The following is a 16,019-nucleotide window of genomic DNA, read 5'->3' on the forward strand; positions in this document are numbered from 1 at the left end:
AAGAGTAAAGACGGAGATAAATGGTAACTGGGATAAAATACAACATGGTTTTACAAAAAGTAGATCATGCTAAATCAACCTTATCTCTTTCTTTGAGAAGATAACCAATTTTCTAGACAAAGGAAATGCAGTAGATTTAATCTACCTGGATTTCAATAAAGCATTTTATACAGTTCCACATGGGAAATTATTAAATTGGGATGATGGTGATTAATGAGAACTGAAAGGTGTGTAACAAACTGGTTAAAGGGGAGACTACCACGGGTCATGCTGAAAGGTGAATTACCAGGCTGGATGGAGATTACTAGTGGAGTTCCTTAGGTATCGGTCTTGGGACAATCTTATTTAACGTTTTCATTAATGACCTTGGCACAAAGAGTGGGAGTGTGCTAATAAAATTTGCAGATGACCAAGTTGGGAAGTATTGCCAATATGAAGGAAGACTGGCATATCATACAGGAAGACCTGGATGAACTTGAAAACTGGAGTAACAGAAATGGAGTAAAATGAAATTTAATAGTGCAAAGTCATGTACTTAGGGACTAACAACAAGAATTTTTGCTATAAATTGAGGACATATCAGTTGGAAGCAACAGAGGAGGACCAAGACATGGGTGTACTGGTCGACCACAGGATGACTATGAGCTGCCAGTGTAATGCGGCAGTGAAAAAGGCTAATGCAATCCTAGGATGCATCAGGAGAGGTATTTCCACTAGAGATAGGAAAGTGTTATTACCATTATACAAGATCCTGGTGAGACCTCATCTGCAATACTGTGTGCAATTCTGGTGTACAATGTTTCAGAAAGATGAATTCAAAGTGGAACAGGTGCAGAGAAGGGCTACTAGGATGATCAGAGGAATGCAGAACCTGTCTTACACATTGAGATTCAAAGAACTTGGCTTGTTTAGCCTAACAAAACGAAGGCTGAGGGGAGATTGCTTTCTATAAATACAGAGGGACAAACACCAGGGATGGAGAGGAGTTATTTAAGTGCCAATATTAGCACAAGAACAAACTGGCAATCAAGTTTAGGTTTGAAATCAGACAAATGTTCTAACCATTAGAGGACTGGAGCTCTGAAATAGCCTTACAAGTGGAGTAGTGGGGGCAAAAAGCCTAACTTGTTTCAAGACTTAGCTTTACAGAGGGGATGGCATGATGAGGTGGCCTATAAACAGATATGGCCCATCCATGACTGCTCTTAGGAAATCTCTCCCGTGGCTGAAGATAGAGCCCTTCCCCATCTTGTGTCCTGAGTTACTACAGAGAATTCTTTACCAGGTGTCTGGCTGGTGGGCCTAGCCCACATGCTCAGGGTCTGATTGCCATGTTTAGGATCAGGAAGAAATTTTTCCCGACATCAGATTGACAGACTCTGGAGAATTTTTTGCCTTCCTCTGCAGCATGGGTCAGTTACTGGTCTAAATTAGAGTAAATTGTGGTTCTCTGTAACTTGAAGTCTTTAAATCAAGCTTCAAGGACTTCAGTAGCTCAGCCAGAGATTATGGTCTTATTACAGGAATGGGTAAGTAGGATTCTGTGGCCTGCAATATACAGGAGGTCAGAGAAGATGATTATGATGGTCCCGTCTGGCCTTAAAGTCTGAGTGTTATTCTGCTATGTAATACAATGTCCAAGCAGTCTCTTCTGAAAGACAGGATTCCTGCTGCAGAGGAAAAAACAACAATGGTTGCTAGATGCACCCTTAGTGAAAATCAGAAACCTTATTTTACTGAGGATGATAAATAGTTCAGGATAAGCAAAACTGAACTGGTTTGGGAAGAACACCCACATTTTCCCTCATGTTTCATGACTTCTCTGTTGATCAATAATTAAATATTTGATGTTGAATGAATCTGATGATTCAAAAAATTGAATCATGTTCACCAAAAGAGTCAGGAAGCTATTTATAACTGGCATTAATCAGTCAAGTATTTGAAGAATCATGTTAATTGACAAGCAGAAACAGAATGTAATTCAAAAGTACTGAAAAATCAAGTGCATCTTTTAAAATTAATCAAGGATTTTGCCCCAGATAGATCACGAATACATGTTCTTATTTTATTTTACCTGTGCAGGAGAGCTAGCTTCTTCACCTTGCTTCTTTTTCTTCTTCTTCTTCTTTTTGGATTTGCCACTAGTACAGCTCTGGTGAGTTGGCTCTGCTTTTTCTCTCTCATCATCTGAAGCCTGAGTATTAGAAGTACAAGACTGAGTCCAAAGAAAGTATAATTTCCTCACTGCTTTTCGCTGACCTTCTAAAGATGGTATGCATGTCAATCCTTTGTATCGTTTGTATTTAAATTCTTAAAGCTGCAAATGGCCAGATACACTGAACTGGTAAAATTAAGAGTATTTTGGTTACAGAAAACATTATTTTCATGCTATTTAGCAAATACTGTCAGCAGCAACTTGAATAGCAAATGGCCAAGATAACGACATGTTTGCTTTGCATAATCAAAACACCAAAGTCATGCTAGGCACAAGAACTTTGCTCTCAATACTAGCGTAATAGCTTGAAATTTTTAGTCTACACTTCTAGCCCTTCCTTTGTAAAATTACTCCAGAGTATAGAGGTAGAGCCAGTGCTATGATAAGCTATATTAAAGATACTTTGAAAAAAATTTCATCCACCTGAAACTGTATGGGAGGGCCGAGGAGCAAAATGCAAGCACTGAGAAAATGTTCATTTCAAGGAATTGCTGTCCCATACCAATTCTAATTTGGGCAATCAAGAGTGAAACACTCCATTACTGAAAACATTAAATGTTCTCCTTCTTGACTGTTGCGCTTTTACATTTGTAACAATAACGGCACCGCTATACATGTTCAATGAAAAGTCAATGTAAAGTGGGAATGAAATTGTTTATTGCTACCACGCACTACAATAATCCAAAAAAGGTAGTAAAAAATAAGGTAGGTTATCTACCTTCTGAATATCAGATAATGGTTCCTCAGGCTGTGGAATAGAAGAAGCCTTTTCTTCATCTACCCAGTTCCCCCACTCTTCTGCTGGTGCATTCCAATCAGAGCTGGGATCAGCAGAAGAAAGACCATCTACAAAAGGTTAAAAATAATGACAATTTCAGGAAAACCTACTTACTCTACAATATGATTGACAGTTTTCAGAAAAATGCCAAAAGCACTTCAAAAGTCAATCCTGTGATAAACGCTACATTTTCTTGCTGTTAAGATATTAAAAATAATAAAAATGAGTATTCGTACTGTTACAGATTTATTTAATGAGTGGAAGAGGCTTGATGAGCGCTTAAGACAGAAAACCAAATAGAATACATTTATTTGTAATTGGTCACATAGCTTCCATTTAAACAGTGAAACTGTTGATAAAGCAACTGAATTGCTGGCTGGTCAGTCATACAGTATCAGAAAACAAGACCTAATTGCTTTGAGATCCTCCAATGGAATGCATAACAGAAGGACCAATTTAAATATTTAAAATATTACAATATTTTAAATTTCTAAAGTGATTTTTTTTCCTAGATGGGCAATACGGTTACTTCAATAACAGTACAAAATACTAAAAGTCCACAAAGATGTAAATTTCTGGAGAATTAATTTTCTTGGCCAAAATTGCTATCAGTACGAATTCTTTAGAACTGCACCCACATTTACTGAGTAATTAAAATCTTGGAAGAAAGATACTTTATTACATAAATTGGTACAAAAACGATATTAGTTTTCATTTTCAACAGTTAGCCCAGTTCTTCAAACCATGGTATGAGCAGTCAAGATACCGCTTTGTAAACAGACTGGTATATAAATGCATTCTGTTGATTTGATGTCAATCTTGAACTTAAAAGTTAAATTTACTGAATTTTTGCATACTGTATTTTTCTTCAAGTTTTGCAGGTCTTTGCTCCATTTTTCCACTAGCTTGTTTACCTCACTGAGGACTGTGCAAATATGTTGTCATTGATGAATTTGACCAATTTAATAAGTCAATTCATATTTCATAGACTAGAAATACTGATTAGAGGGAATTATGAAGAAAGGTGGAAACACTTTTGTACAGAGTGACAGCAAAGTTGGTTTCAAAGATAACATCTTATGCCATATACCATAAATATGAGAGGAGACTAAAGAAATTAAGGTAAAGGGAGAACAAACAGGAAAAAACAAACCAACTTGTTTACCAATGATGAATTGTCTGAATTCAGAATATTTATAATTTGCATCCCTTTCATCCATACATTGACTGCTCCAATCCTTTAAAATATTGCCAAAACTGAATTCCCTCCCACCTTGGGGTGAAGTTAGTGTACAAGCTAGTAAGACAGACTGATATGGTCCAATTATAGCTTAACATCTAAAATCCTTAGCAAAATACTGGCTTCTCACTTGAAGGTCCCAAAGTTGTCCATTCTTTTCTATTCAATCTGATTCTGGAGCTACCCCTGCATCTAAGTACTACTTTTATTTGTATTCAACCTGAAACAGGGGTTAATGTACACAAATATGTACGCTTTACATGTTTCCCACTTCTCTCACATTTGTGCTTCAGTTACTTGATATCCATGACATCATTAAACTATGTAAGCATAAACATTCCCAGAGGCTCAGCGTGCTCAGGAATTTGAACAATACCCTTTAGAATACAGACAAGTGATGACCCTAAGATGATTCTAAGAGCTATAAGAAATAAGTTTGTATTATTAAAATCTGATAAAAAAAGACTGATTGCTGGACTAGTTGTGTCAAATTGGTTATACAGAATCTACACTATTTTCCATATATTATTTCCTTGCTGCTCTTAAAGATACTATCTTTCTACAAGTAATTTAGTAATTGTTTAATAAATAATACAGTAGTATAGTTGACAGGATAAAACGTACTAGCCAGTAACATTATAGGTACTGTTTCCTAGACTAATCAGCCAATGGATGTGCACTAGATTGATATGGAAAGTTATCTGCTTGGATTTGACCCTGGAAATAAACATGCATAAATATTACGCAGGTTAATGTGAAAAAAATCTGAAGCTAGACAGTAAGCTTTCTTTACTAGTATTAATAGTAGGGACTAAGATTTAAATCTGCAGTTATATTAATATTTTATACTCTTCACATTTGGAAAGACTTATCTGTGTTGAGGAACTACAAAATCATATTTCAAATTTACAAGAAAAATTCGAGAGTTGATGATGAAACAGCTTTATATACCAGTTCTTAAATGATTTCAGAGGTATTCACTCTGGGGGACATTTATATAGTCAATAATTGTGTGCTTTTACTATTAGATGGTTCACAGAAAACAGGCTGAATTCAAATGTCTTCTAATACTCAATAAAGCATACAGTGTGCTATGACCAATACGTAAACTGAGCTCAGAGGCTTGTTATGTACTTGTGCTGGAGTATGAACCCACTCTATTGGATCCCATAGAAGTATCTCTGTAATATCAAGCCAGTACAGTTCACTATGGGATTCAATTACTTAAAACTATTGCTAGTAAAAACCAGATACAGTTTTCTTCCATATCTGATACATATAAATTTCCTTAACCAAGTGTTTTAGCTTAAAAATAACTATTTGAGGACTATTTTATATTTACATATCATTAAAACTATGAATTTCAGCTGTAAGTTTCCCCGATATCTGTGCCTTAAATTTACATTTAATATTACAGAAATGAAAGATATAAAGCAAAAGCATCAGAATATAAAACCAGAAGCCAGTTGATGTAAATGTTCAGGCTGTGGCTGAAAAAAAGCAGAGAATTTTAAATCACAAGAATTTTAGAGGAACATACTTAACCCAGACCATTCATCATCAACATGGGGCTGACTGCGGCTTAAATCCCACTGAAAATCAGAAGTACCAGGCTGAGTAACCGGTTCATTGCTGGATCCTGAAAGAGAGCAGAAGGAATACACTTATGAAAACTTTGAAATTTTTGTTAGCTTATAAACTTAGGTCTGTGGTGCTGAATTCTCTTATTTAAAAATAAGAGGAAGTAACAAGGTGAGGTAAGAAAAAAAGGAGAATCCAGCAAACAAAAGAAAACTTATCAGAGAATTCTGAGTGAGCAGGAAATCTGCTCTCTCTCCTCCTCCTGTGCATATTTTAAGTCAGAAGGAGCAAGAGCAATTATCAGGATTTCAAAACTCATTAGATTCACTATAACATTTCTTGCAATTTGAAGTTCTGTACTCAGAAGGACAGACATAAAAGTATTCTGGAAGTTCTCTCTATGCAGCAAGCTGGCCTGCTAGTCCAGCAGAAACATACTGAACTATGGTACCAAATTTAATCTCTTTTTCAAGCCAAGAGAGGGGAACACTGCAGAGTCCACACAACATTCAGTCACAGAGTGCCTCTAAAATGAGGCATATTCAGAGGGAAGAGCAGGAACTTAGAGATCCCAGTAAAAGGAGGGGGAAAAAAAAAGTAAAATAAAAGGATAGAAATACTGAAACAAAGAGACACAAAATGAAGGGGTCACAGGCTATGGGGAAAGAGATAAACACTGACTACACAACATTCCACTGAACCTTGTTTATTGTTGATTATGTATTGAGGGTACAACAATCAGATTCTTATGAAATTCTGTAATTCTGCTTTTCTGAAGATATTTATAGCAGTGGTTCTCAAACTGGGGTCCACGGAGGGTACCCCAGGGGATCTGAGAGTCATGTCCAGGGCCGCTGGCCCCACTGATCAACTCCTCCCCCACCCTCCCAGCACCTCCTGTACACTGTTCCGTGGCTTTCCGGAGGCACTGGGAGAGAAGGGGAGGAGTGGGGATGGGCCACGCTTGGGGGAGGGGGCTCCTGGATCTTAACTCTACTAGTTCTTAAGGTTTAAAGGTTTCACCATTGATTGCAATGTAGCAGGACAGAGTAAGAGCAATCATCACTGCTGGCTGTTATATGCAATACCCTGCTGAGTACAGATGCTGTCCCCCAAGTGTTACAGTCAGCTGTCTTGATTGTGCAGGAGGCAAAGTTCCCAAGATAAATCAATACTGGTGGAGCATTGAAAGAATGCTAGCAAAGTTTTCCAGCACCCAGAAGAGACAGTAGGTGGCAGTGCTCTGACAGGTCTGAGAAATCTATGAATCCTTTTATTCATTTCATTCCTTCATGGTCCACTAGGATAAAAGGATTGCCTGAACTTCTCTCAACGTGTTCAAAAACTTTGCAGCTAAATCAAATCTCATGCTTCAGGGCTTCAGCCAATTGTCTGCAGAGGTTGGGAAGGAATTTTTTCCTGATGCACAACTGGCTGGGTTTATTCTGCTCTGGTTCTCCCCCCACATCTTTCTCTAAAGCAGAGATTGGCCAGAATGGGGGATGACACACCAGATTGGGGAGATCAGTGCTTTGAGGTGGTACAGAGAATCTTGTTCATTAGATGCCTGACTGATATGTCTTGCTCACACAATCAGGGTCAAACTGATTCATTTCGGACCCAAAAATCTGGCAATTTCTCCCCAAGTGAGATTGGCAGGGACCTGGAGGGGCTTTACGGCTTCCTCTACAGCATGGAACACTGATCACCTTCTAATCTCATGTAATTAATTTCCTACCATAGCTGGGACTTTAGGAGAGATTTAAATCCCCGTACTGTTGCAATGCCTAATCTCTGTCTGTGGCACACAACAGTTTAGTCTACTGAGAATGGATGTTTTAGTCCAACTACACTCACTGGGCTCAATATAGGAGTATTTGTGGGAAATTTAATATCTCGTGACGTCAGACTAGATCTAAAGGTACTTTCTGGCCTTAAATTCTATGAAATTAGATAGTGGAGCACCTAACTCAGGTGTTGGAGTGCCAAAATACTAGATGTAAAGAATACGGTGAAGAAGCACTGAGGCACACACAACACTGCCAGATAAGAGACATATCTAGGTGTAAACACACCAAAGTACAGCAGAACCCCATTTATCCGATTTAATTGAGACCAAGGCTAGAATCAAAAATTCAGATAATCCAGAGAATGCGAGGCTGCAGCACCGTCTACCAGCCATAGGAAAGATCACCCACTTCTGGACATGTGTGCACTGGTTGTTCAGTTAATACGAAGAGCCATATAATGGAGGTCAGACAATCAGTGGAACAGTGGGGGGGAGGGAGGGGGAGTGCCACAGAAAAGGCAGAAACACTAGAAAAAAAGAAACAGCTGAGATGCATCACAGAACTTGCACAAACACTTAATGCAACGGCTTCACAAAAAGTTTAGGTAAATATGTCAAACTGACTGGAGGAATGGGTAAATAAATATGCAACAAAGGAACTCAGAACTGGAATGAGAAAAGTGCAGTCTCCAACATGTCGCTTCTGCTTTGCTGACAGTAGTCTTCTAGGAGCTGATGCAGTGTTTAGAAAGCAGTATTTATACTTGGCAGAGGTAGCATACAAGAGTTATTAGGAGGTCTAGCTTGTAATCCTCTCTGCTACTGCACCTTTCAACGGTAGAAAATACCTTAAGAGTTAAGGGAGATATTCCAGTCTCACACTAAGGAGCTAAGACATAGGATTTACAATCCTACATATATGGCATCTTTAGGGAATTATGTTTATGCTCTATCAGAAGTCTGAAAATTACATCTGCAGCAATGGCCAAGTGTTCCTAAACACAGATTGTCGCCTCAGTGTCTTTTCCAGATCCTTCCTGATCTGCTTATCATTCATCAGAAACAATCTCATATTTAGTCTAGCTTTGGGGTTTTTATTTATCATTTTGGAGAATGCGGTATTTATTCTACTTGCATAACACATGTATAATACATAAAAAACAATTCTATGCTTAAAGATGTGGCAAGTTTTCTCTACAATTTAGGCTTAGTCTACACTAGCAATTTACATCAGTATAACTATGTTGCTCAGGGATGAGGAAAATCCACACCCCCTGAGCAACACAGTAATACTGACCTAACTCCCGACGTAGACAGTGCTATGTTGATGGGAGGGTTTCTCCTGTTGACATAGTTTCTGCGTCTTGGGGAGGTGGATTATCTGTGCCGATGAGAGAAGCCCTCCCATTGGCATACGTAGTGCCTTCATTGAAGCACTCACTATAGCAGCGCAACTGCAGCCGTACTGCTGCAGCCTTTTAAGTGTAGACAAGCCCTCAGTCTTGAGAGCCACAAAATATAACCATTTCTGCAGAATGATTATTGCCAAAAAAAGGGTGTCTAATTTAAGTATAGTTACATGCTCTATTTCCACTTGTAGAAAAAGCTTTGAAAAGCTTAACATACCAGAAATTGCAGGATTTAGTCCTAAGGAAGTGAAAGAAGCAGAATTTTGTTCAGAGGCCTTGATCCTTCCATCTACATTCCAGGCAGCTGAAAAAAAAAAAATGAAGAGCTTGATAACGTCACACTTTATTTTGCCATGTTGAAGGCATCTAAAATCAGTTGTCTAAAGCTGTAGGAATAGGGTCAAAAAAATCAGAAGAAATTCCAACCACAAGACAAAGTCCCATCCTAGTAAGATATTACCTGTGGCTTTACGTTTACTCTTGCTTACTGAGTACTATAAGACTAAGTGGGGGAGACAATATTTTTTAATTGAACCAGCTTCTGCTAGCGAAAGACAAGCTTTCAAGCTACACAACGCTCCTCTTCAGGCCTGGGGAAGGTACTCAGGGCAGGTCTATGCTTAAAATGCCTCAGTGGCTCAGCTTCTCCCATCAGCGTACTTAATCCACCTCTGCGAGACACCAGCAACATAGTTATACTGATTTAAGTTTCGCCATGGCCTCCAGGTCACAGGTAAATACAAGGTGGAAAAGATTGTTTAGCATGATAACATATTCTAAGGCAGTGGTTCTCAACCAGGGGTCCGGGGCCTCTTAGGGAGCTGCAAGCAGGTTTCAGGGGGTCAGCCAAGGATGGCAGGCATTAGAATTGCTAGGGCCCAGGGCAGAAAGCCAAAGCACTGCCACACAGGACTGCAGCCCAGGGTCCCGAGCCTCGCCACCTGGGTCTGAAGCCGAAGCCTGAGCAACTTAGCTTTGTGGTGCTCCCTGTGGCATGGGGCCCTGGGTAATTGCCAGGCTGCTATCCCTTAATGCCAGCCCTGGCTTTTATATGCAGAAAAAGAGGAGTTGTGGCACAGCTGGGCCGTGGAGTTTTTACTAGCATGTTGGGGGGAGCCTCAGAAAGAAAATGGTTGAGAACCTCTGTTGTAAGGAACAATTGAAGGTGAAATGGCCCGTTAACTCCTCTGCAATCATAGAACAAAAGCAGGGAGAGTTAGGGGTTACAGATAGTTGTAATAATCCAGTGTCTTTATTGAGACCATGTTTTTAATGTCCAGCAAAATTATGAATTTAAGCTCCCAGGTTCATCTTCTGAAGGGCAGATATACACTTAAAATGCTGTATTAGAAGCTCTTCCATCAACATAGTGCTCGCTATGCAGGGGGTTAGGTCAGTATAACTATGTCACTTATCCACCCCCAAGCGACACAGTTATACCAATATAAGTCTGTAGTATACACCTGGCCAAAGTTGTTGTGCAGGTTTCCTTTGAGGACAAGGTCTGAGATGTCAGACATGGAGTGATCGTTTTATGAAAAGTGTTAGTCTACAGTGACTAGATGTTTGTGTCCTATTTTTCTGTACGAGTTCATTTGAGAGCTTAGTGATTGTCTGGTTTCACCCACATAGTTGTTACTGGGGCATTTAATGCACTGGATGAGGTACACCACATGTGATAGGCATGTGTAGGACCCATAGATCTTGAAAGATGTTGTGTTGGGAGGTGTTAACGTAGCAGTGGAAATATGTCTGCAGGTTTTGCATCTGTTATGGCAGAGTCTGGTGCTGCTTTGTGTTGGCAGGGTCTGGTCTGTGGGGATTCTGATTATGAGTTTGGCAAGGATACGGGGGTTGTTTGAACACCAGAAAGGGGGGCTTAGGAAAGCTCTCTCTTTCAGGATGTTGTCCTCACTGAGTTTGGGTTGCAACTGTTTAACTATACCCTATATAGGTTCCAGTGTAGGGTGGTAGGTGACAATTAGAGGCATGGGGTGTTTCTGTATTGAAGCATTATCTCACAGTCAATGCTGAGGCCCTAAACTTGCACCTCGTTCCGTCAGCTTGCAATATCCAGCCAATTTTGAGAGGCTTGCTCCCCCGGGCCTTCCAAATTTAGACTTTTCTAATAAATGCTTTTGCCATAGAGTTGCGCACTGGTGCTGAATTGCCTACAGTGTTTATTTCTTAGAAAAAAGTCTTCAATATTTACCTCAAATATAAGCCTCAACAAATCCCAATAAAGACAAACATTTAATGAACATTAGTAAACAAATGTTTACATAACTGAAATTGGAATTTCTTTGTGATCAAGTTGAAAATGCCTTGGATTCGGAATTCATTAGACACCGCTTTAAAAAATATGAATGACTAAAAAATAATAAAAAAAAATATCCACAAGGCTCTCAACCAAGTACTTTTACATTTTTACACTACAGATTTTTAGTTCTACTTTGGGGTAGGGTAGGCAGTTTGCTACATGACTGTAGGGAAAACACATTTCCCCATAATTAACAACCTGTAACAAATTAAATTTGTTACAAATATAAAATATAGCAGTTCAAAGCAGCTGAACTAGATTATTTTCCTAAAATACCAGGACTCAATCAATATTAACCATGAAAATAACTGTATACTAAACAGCAACAAGATTAAAAACATAATTGTGATTTTGTAAGAATCCTAACATTGTTTTACCTTTACTAAAAGGTGCAAGAATGCTCGCATGGAGCAATACTTACCAATGGTAGGGAACAAACTACGCTCTCCCCAGGACCTGCTCACAAGGGATACACTCCAATCTTTTCCATTTCCACTAGCATCTCCAGTGTCCTGACCCCAAGCAGATGTCTCAGTCTTCCTCTTCCCTGCTGTAGTTGATGGAACAGATGTCCATTTCTCCTCACCTGCACTGATCTCTGAGGAGATTTTTCCAGACTTCTCATTCCAATTTCCTCCATTTACAGTAGGGCTTTCATTCAACCCTGAAGAAACTTAAAAAATAAAAACATGATAAAAAAGTAACTGGATGAAGAGTTAAAATATTACTTGAAAATAAAAAAATTAAGTTCATTATTGAATTTTGGTCAGGAACAACTAAATATTAGATACCAGAATCATATGTAGTTGCAAGACTGTTTTAACACAAGTTATGAATTGTTACAATAAATCTCTTAGCCTCTAAAAGAGGTGAACTTGTTAAGGCTGAAATGTCTAAAGTTAGATCTACAGAACCACTCATGTTTCAAATGTTAACACTTCTATCACATGTCCCTCACCTCTGCCTTTATGCTCCACTCCTGTGAAGAAACTGAAACTGTTTTAACACTCTGCCTTTCTCCTGTAATGTTAGAGGACAGGATTCTATTTTTTTGCCCTTTTTTCCCCTCCCCCATTCATGGTTAGCAGGCCTTCAGTATATCCTTTTTTGCTCCACGCCCTTCTTTTGCTCCACTTTCTTCCTAGCGGCGGTGGCTAAACACTGCTCTCTCCAAAGTCAGTCAATAACATTCTTTCAGGCAGCTTTTGGGGGACAAGAGACAGCAGTGCATAGTTCTCCTAACAGGCCTAGGTGTAGAACTCAGATTCCAATATAGCAGCGTGTTGTGATATTTACATATTGCAATAAGCAAAAATGGCACTTTACAACAAAGTATGCTAAACAAATGAGAATCCTGGGTATTAAGCGTTTAGATTCTAGCAAGGTTAGTAGCAAATCTATGAACCGGCCCAATTCTTGAGTATTTAAATACTCTTGCATGCTCATAAGAATGAAACCAGTAAAGCAGAACATCCTAACCTGTACGTACACAACTGAAAAGGAACTATATTCTGGATATAGTTTGTCAGAGACACAGCTCTTGTCTGACAGCAGAAAAATGAACTTTTTAAACAATGCTGCAACACTGTTTGGGATGAAAAGAACACAAAGAAATGAGAGGAGGGAGTACTGATGTCAGGAACCACCGCAGGAGCCAGGAGGGACATAAAGAAGAGAGCCAAAATAGGACATTGAGGCAGCTTCTCTACATGGGACATGGAAGAGGGGCAGCTACTCTGTCTCTCGGTCCTCTGGTTCTGATGAGTAGTGCCCCTTCACTCTCATAGCTGGAGAAACAGGAGGCAACATCAGAAGGCTGTGCCTCCCTTTCTGTACTCTTCTCTCCCTTAAAGGGCTGCTACTTCCTACCCACTATTTCTTCTCCCTCATGCATTAAAAAAGGGGACCTCTAGCCCTGTCAAGAGCTGTGTCTCTGACAAAAAAACAACATGTCATCTCCCTTGCCCCTTCCACCGGGGACGCAGCAATTGAGAGAGCTGTGAGAAGCCCCTTCTGGCAGTTCAGAGATAGGATGGGATGGAGGAAGGTTTCCATTTTATTCAGCAAGTAAGCCTAGTGAAAAAATCCCATATGAAGAGTCGGGAGCTTTCCAAATTGAAAAGGGCAAATAAGTATTGGCCTCATCAAATCTGAAAACTTAGGGACAAATATTTCATGTTCTTCCCCTTAAACTTTGTTTTCTTCCCTGTCTAGTACAGCATAAAAATATCCACAGTCTAATACCCTAGCCTTGAAGATGACCACAGTCACTACTGCAACAGGCTGCCCTTCTGGAACGCTATGGGTGCCAAGAAGGTGGACTTTAATGCATATAGTACAAGAACCTTAATCAAATAATCTCCTTATCACATATATATCTTCTTCTCTAGCAGTGCTGCACAGCAGCAGCAGCTTGCTTGTGAAGCAAAGCTCTGAAGGATTGACAGCAACAGAACTGCTTTCTGCTGGATGACATCTCTTATAATTCAACATAATGTTGATCTGCCAGACTACATGGACTATATGTGGTCACAGTTACATCCTCCAGCTAGCTTCACATTCTCCTGTAAATGTAATCAGTTATACTACAGACTTAAATAGTTACCATCTGGATTAGACAATGCCAAACAGTTTCCCAAATGTTCTTCAATCAGCTTCTCTTACCAGAAAGACTAACTATATAAAATCTTATGTTTGAGTGTTTAGGCTTAATTTGAGCCTAATTTTCAGAGAGTTGGGCTAAAATTATAGTAATTCCATGCACCAACAGGTATTTGCATGTGCAAAATCTACATATGCCCACTATTGTGGTATTTAGGTGCCAAATGACCTGTTTGTGCCAAACTGCATATCAGATTTCCTTAGAATCAGGACCGGTGTCTCTAACTCAAAGCAAATATGTTGAGGCTTATATTTTATTTATTTACTTTAGGAAACTTGTTCACTTTCTCAAGTTAATGAGTTAACACTGTTAAGGCTGCTCTGGACAGTCCCCAAATATTGTTCCAAGACACGCATGTTTGTGGTTTACTCAGTAGTAATTTTTATACCAGGTATAAACAGCGTAAAAATTCTAGGAACAGTACGGCAATATTATTAGAGTAACTAGGGGTAAAGAGTCTGTATAGCCAATGTACTGTTATTGAGAAATAACTGTACAATGATTATGCAAACCAGACACCCACAACTGAAGAGCAAGCAATTGCATAACTGAGAAAAAAGTTCTAAATCATGAACTGCACAGCATCCTGCACTCTGACCAGTTGGAGTTCTAGTTCTGTATTAGGAAACTATTACTCAAAATTAACAAGTTAGCATGCACACTAGTCATAAATCCTTTTACCTTGCTGAATTGTTGAATCTCCCTTTGCAGATTTAGAGCTGCTAACTTGAACATTCAGAATTGTATCACCTGATTAAAGAGAAAGTCTTTACAAACCATTGTACATCTCATTACATGCATCTATAGTAAGTATTCATTACCAAGGGTCAAATTTTACTTCAGAGGATCAGCGCTTTAACGATCATTAACAGGCAAAAAATATTTACATCCTAAACCGAAGGAGAAATTTGCAAATACAGCAAATTTTCAGACACTATATTAAAACCAAAAATATGGGCATTTAACCACAAAGGCTATTTGATTTATAGCCAGTTTAGATACCTCAATTTAAATCAAGGAACCCTAATTGGCTTTTAATTCAGTTTAAGAAAGAGTTAATTTGAAAGGAGCCCAGCTATTTTTCCAGTGCTCATGAGCACCATGCCCAGACCAGGTGGAAGAGGTCATTTCATTGCAAACACCTCTGCTAGCCTCTTCTAGATATTACTACAAAAGGAAACCGCTGTTTCTACCTCTTACCTAACCCAGGCAGCTCTGTAGATGCAGCTGAACTCCTTTCAAATTAACCTGGTGCAAGGTGACATCTGAGAACTGATGGTGCACTACACACTGCCATGGTCCCTGCTCAGATTAATGACTACTGTAATCTATGTCCATAAAGATCACAATACAGTTACAGTCAACATTTCTTGAAGTTGCTTGGTTGCCTTACTTCCTACATGCCTGCAGTGACAAAGGGAAAACAACTGACATAGTACTCAAGGGCAATGACAGTGCATTCAGTCAGGACAGAAACAAGCTCTGACCAAAGAAGAAACAAGGATCTGAGGCATCAACGATTTAAGGAGTCGAAGTCAGAATGTGAATGTAATGTAGCAAAGCACGAGAGAGCAGCTAGGCTCAAGCTTTCTGCTGCTATGGCACAACACTTGATGCATTGTTCTTTGTTTAATTAGGCACTCAGGTGCATCAACAGGTACCAGACTGCCTAGAGGAAATCTGTTACCTAGTCGGCTAACAAAATGGTGTGTTTCTGCTCTTCTTGTGGGGCTGGGGAAACTGATGAAGCTGTGGTACCATCAGTTATACAAACAATGCCCAAAGTGGAACTGGTATGGTGGTGGAAGGGGGGGGGGGGGAGAGGAGTTTAATAGGAAACTGACTGACCAGGAAGGGAAAGGAAGGGTGAGAAGAGGTTTGCCATAAAACCATTGGGATCTGTCAAAAACAAAAACAACAAAAAAACCCCAAAAAACAAAAAAAAACAGGGATGATCTGTGAAACAAGAAAAATCTTCCCCAACACAGTCAGAAAAGAACATGGATAGTGGTGGGAAGGGGCCAG

At 39.3% G+C, this 16,019-nt stretch overlaps 1 protein-coding gene across 1 annotated transcript in view; it reads right to left on the minus strand.

Annotated features, from left to right (window-relative positions):
• MTDH (metadherin) overlaps positions 1–16,019 on the minus strand; it is a 52,566-nt gene that overhangs the window by 11,776 nt on the left and 24,771 nt on the right. Inside the window, exons 5-10 of the mRNA XM_048841300.2 lie at positions 14,676–14,744; positions 11,754–12,005; positions 9,230–9,316; positions 5,774–5,872; positions 2,934–3,061; positions 2,075–2,194 (exon numbers count right to left, since the gene is read on the minus strand). Coding sequence (XP_048697257.1) covers positions 2,075–2,194; positions 2,934–3,061; positions 5,774–5,872; positions 9,230–9,316; positions 11,754–12,005; positions 14,676–14,744 — 755 coding nt within the window. The remainder of the gene's footprint in view (positions 1–2,074; positions 2,195–2,933; positions 3,062–5,773; positions 5,873–9,229; positions 9,317–11,753; positions 12,006–14,675; positions 14,745–16,019) is intronic.

Source organism: Caretta caretta, chromosome 2 (genome assembly GCF_965140235.1).
Source record: "Caretta caretta isolate rCarCar2 chromosome 2, rCarCar1.hap1, whole genome shotgun sequence".
Taxonomy (NCBI): Eukaryota; Metazoa; Chordata; order Testudines; family Cheloniidae; genus Caretta; species Caretta caretta.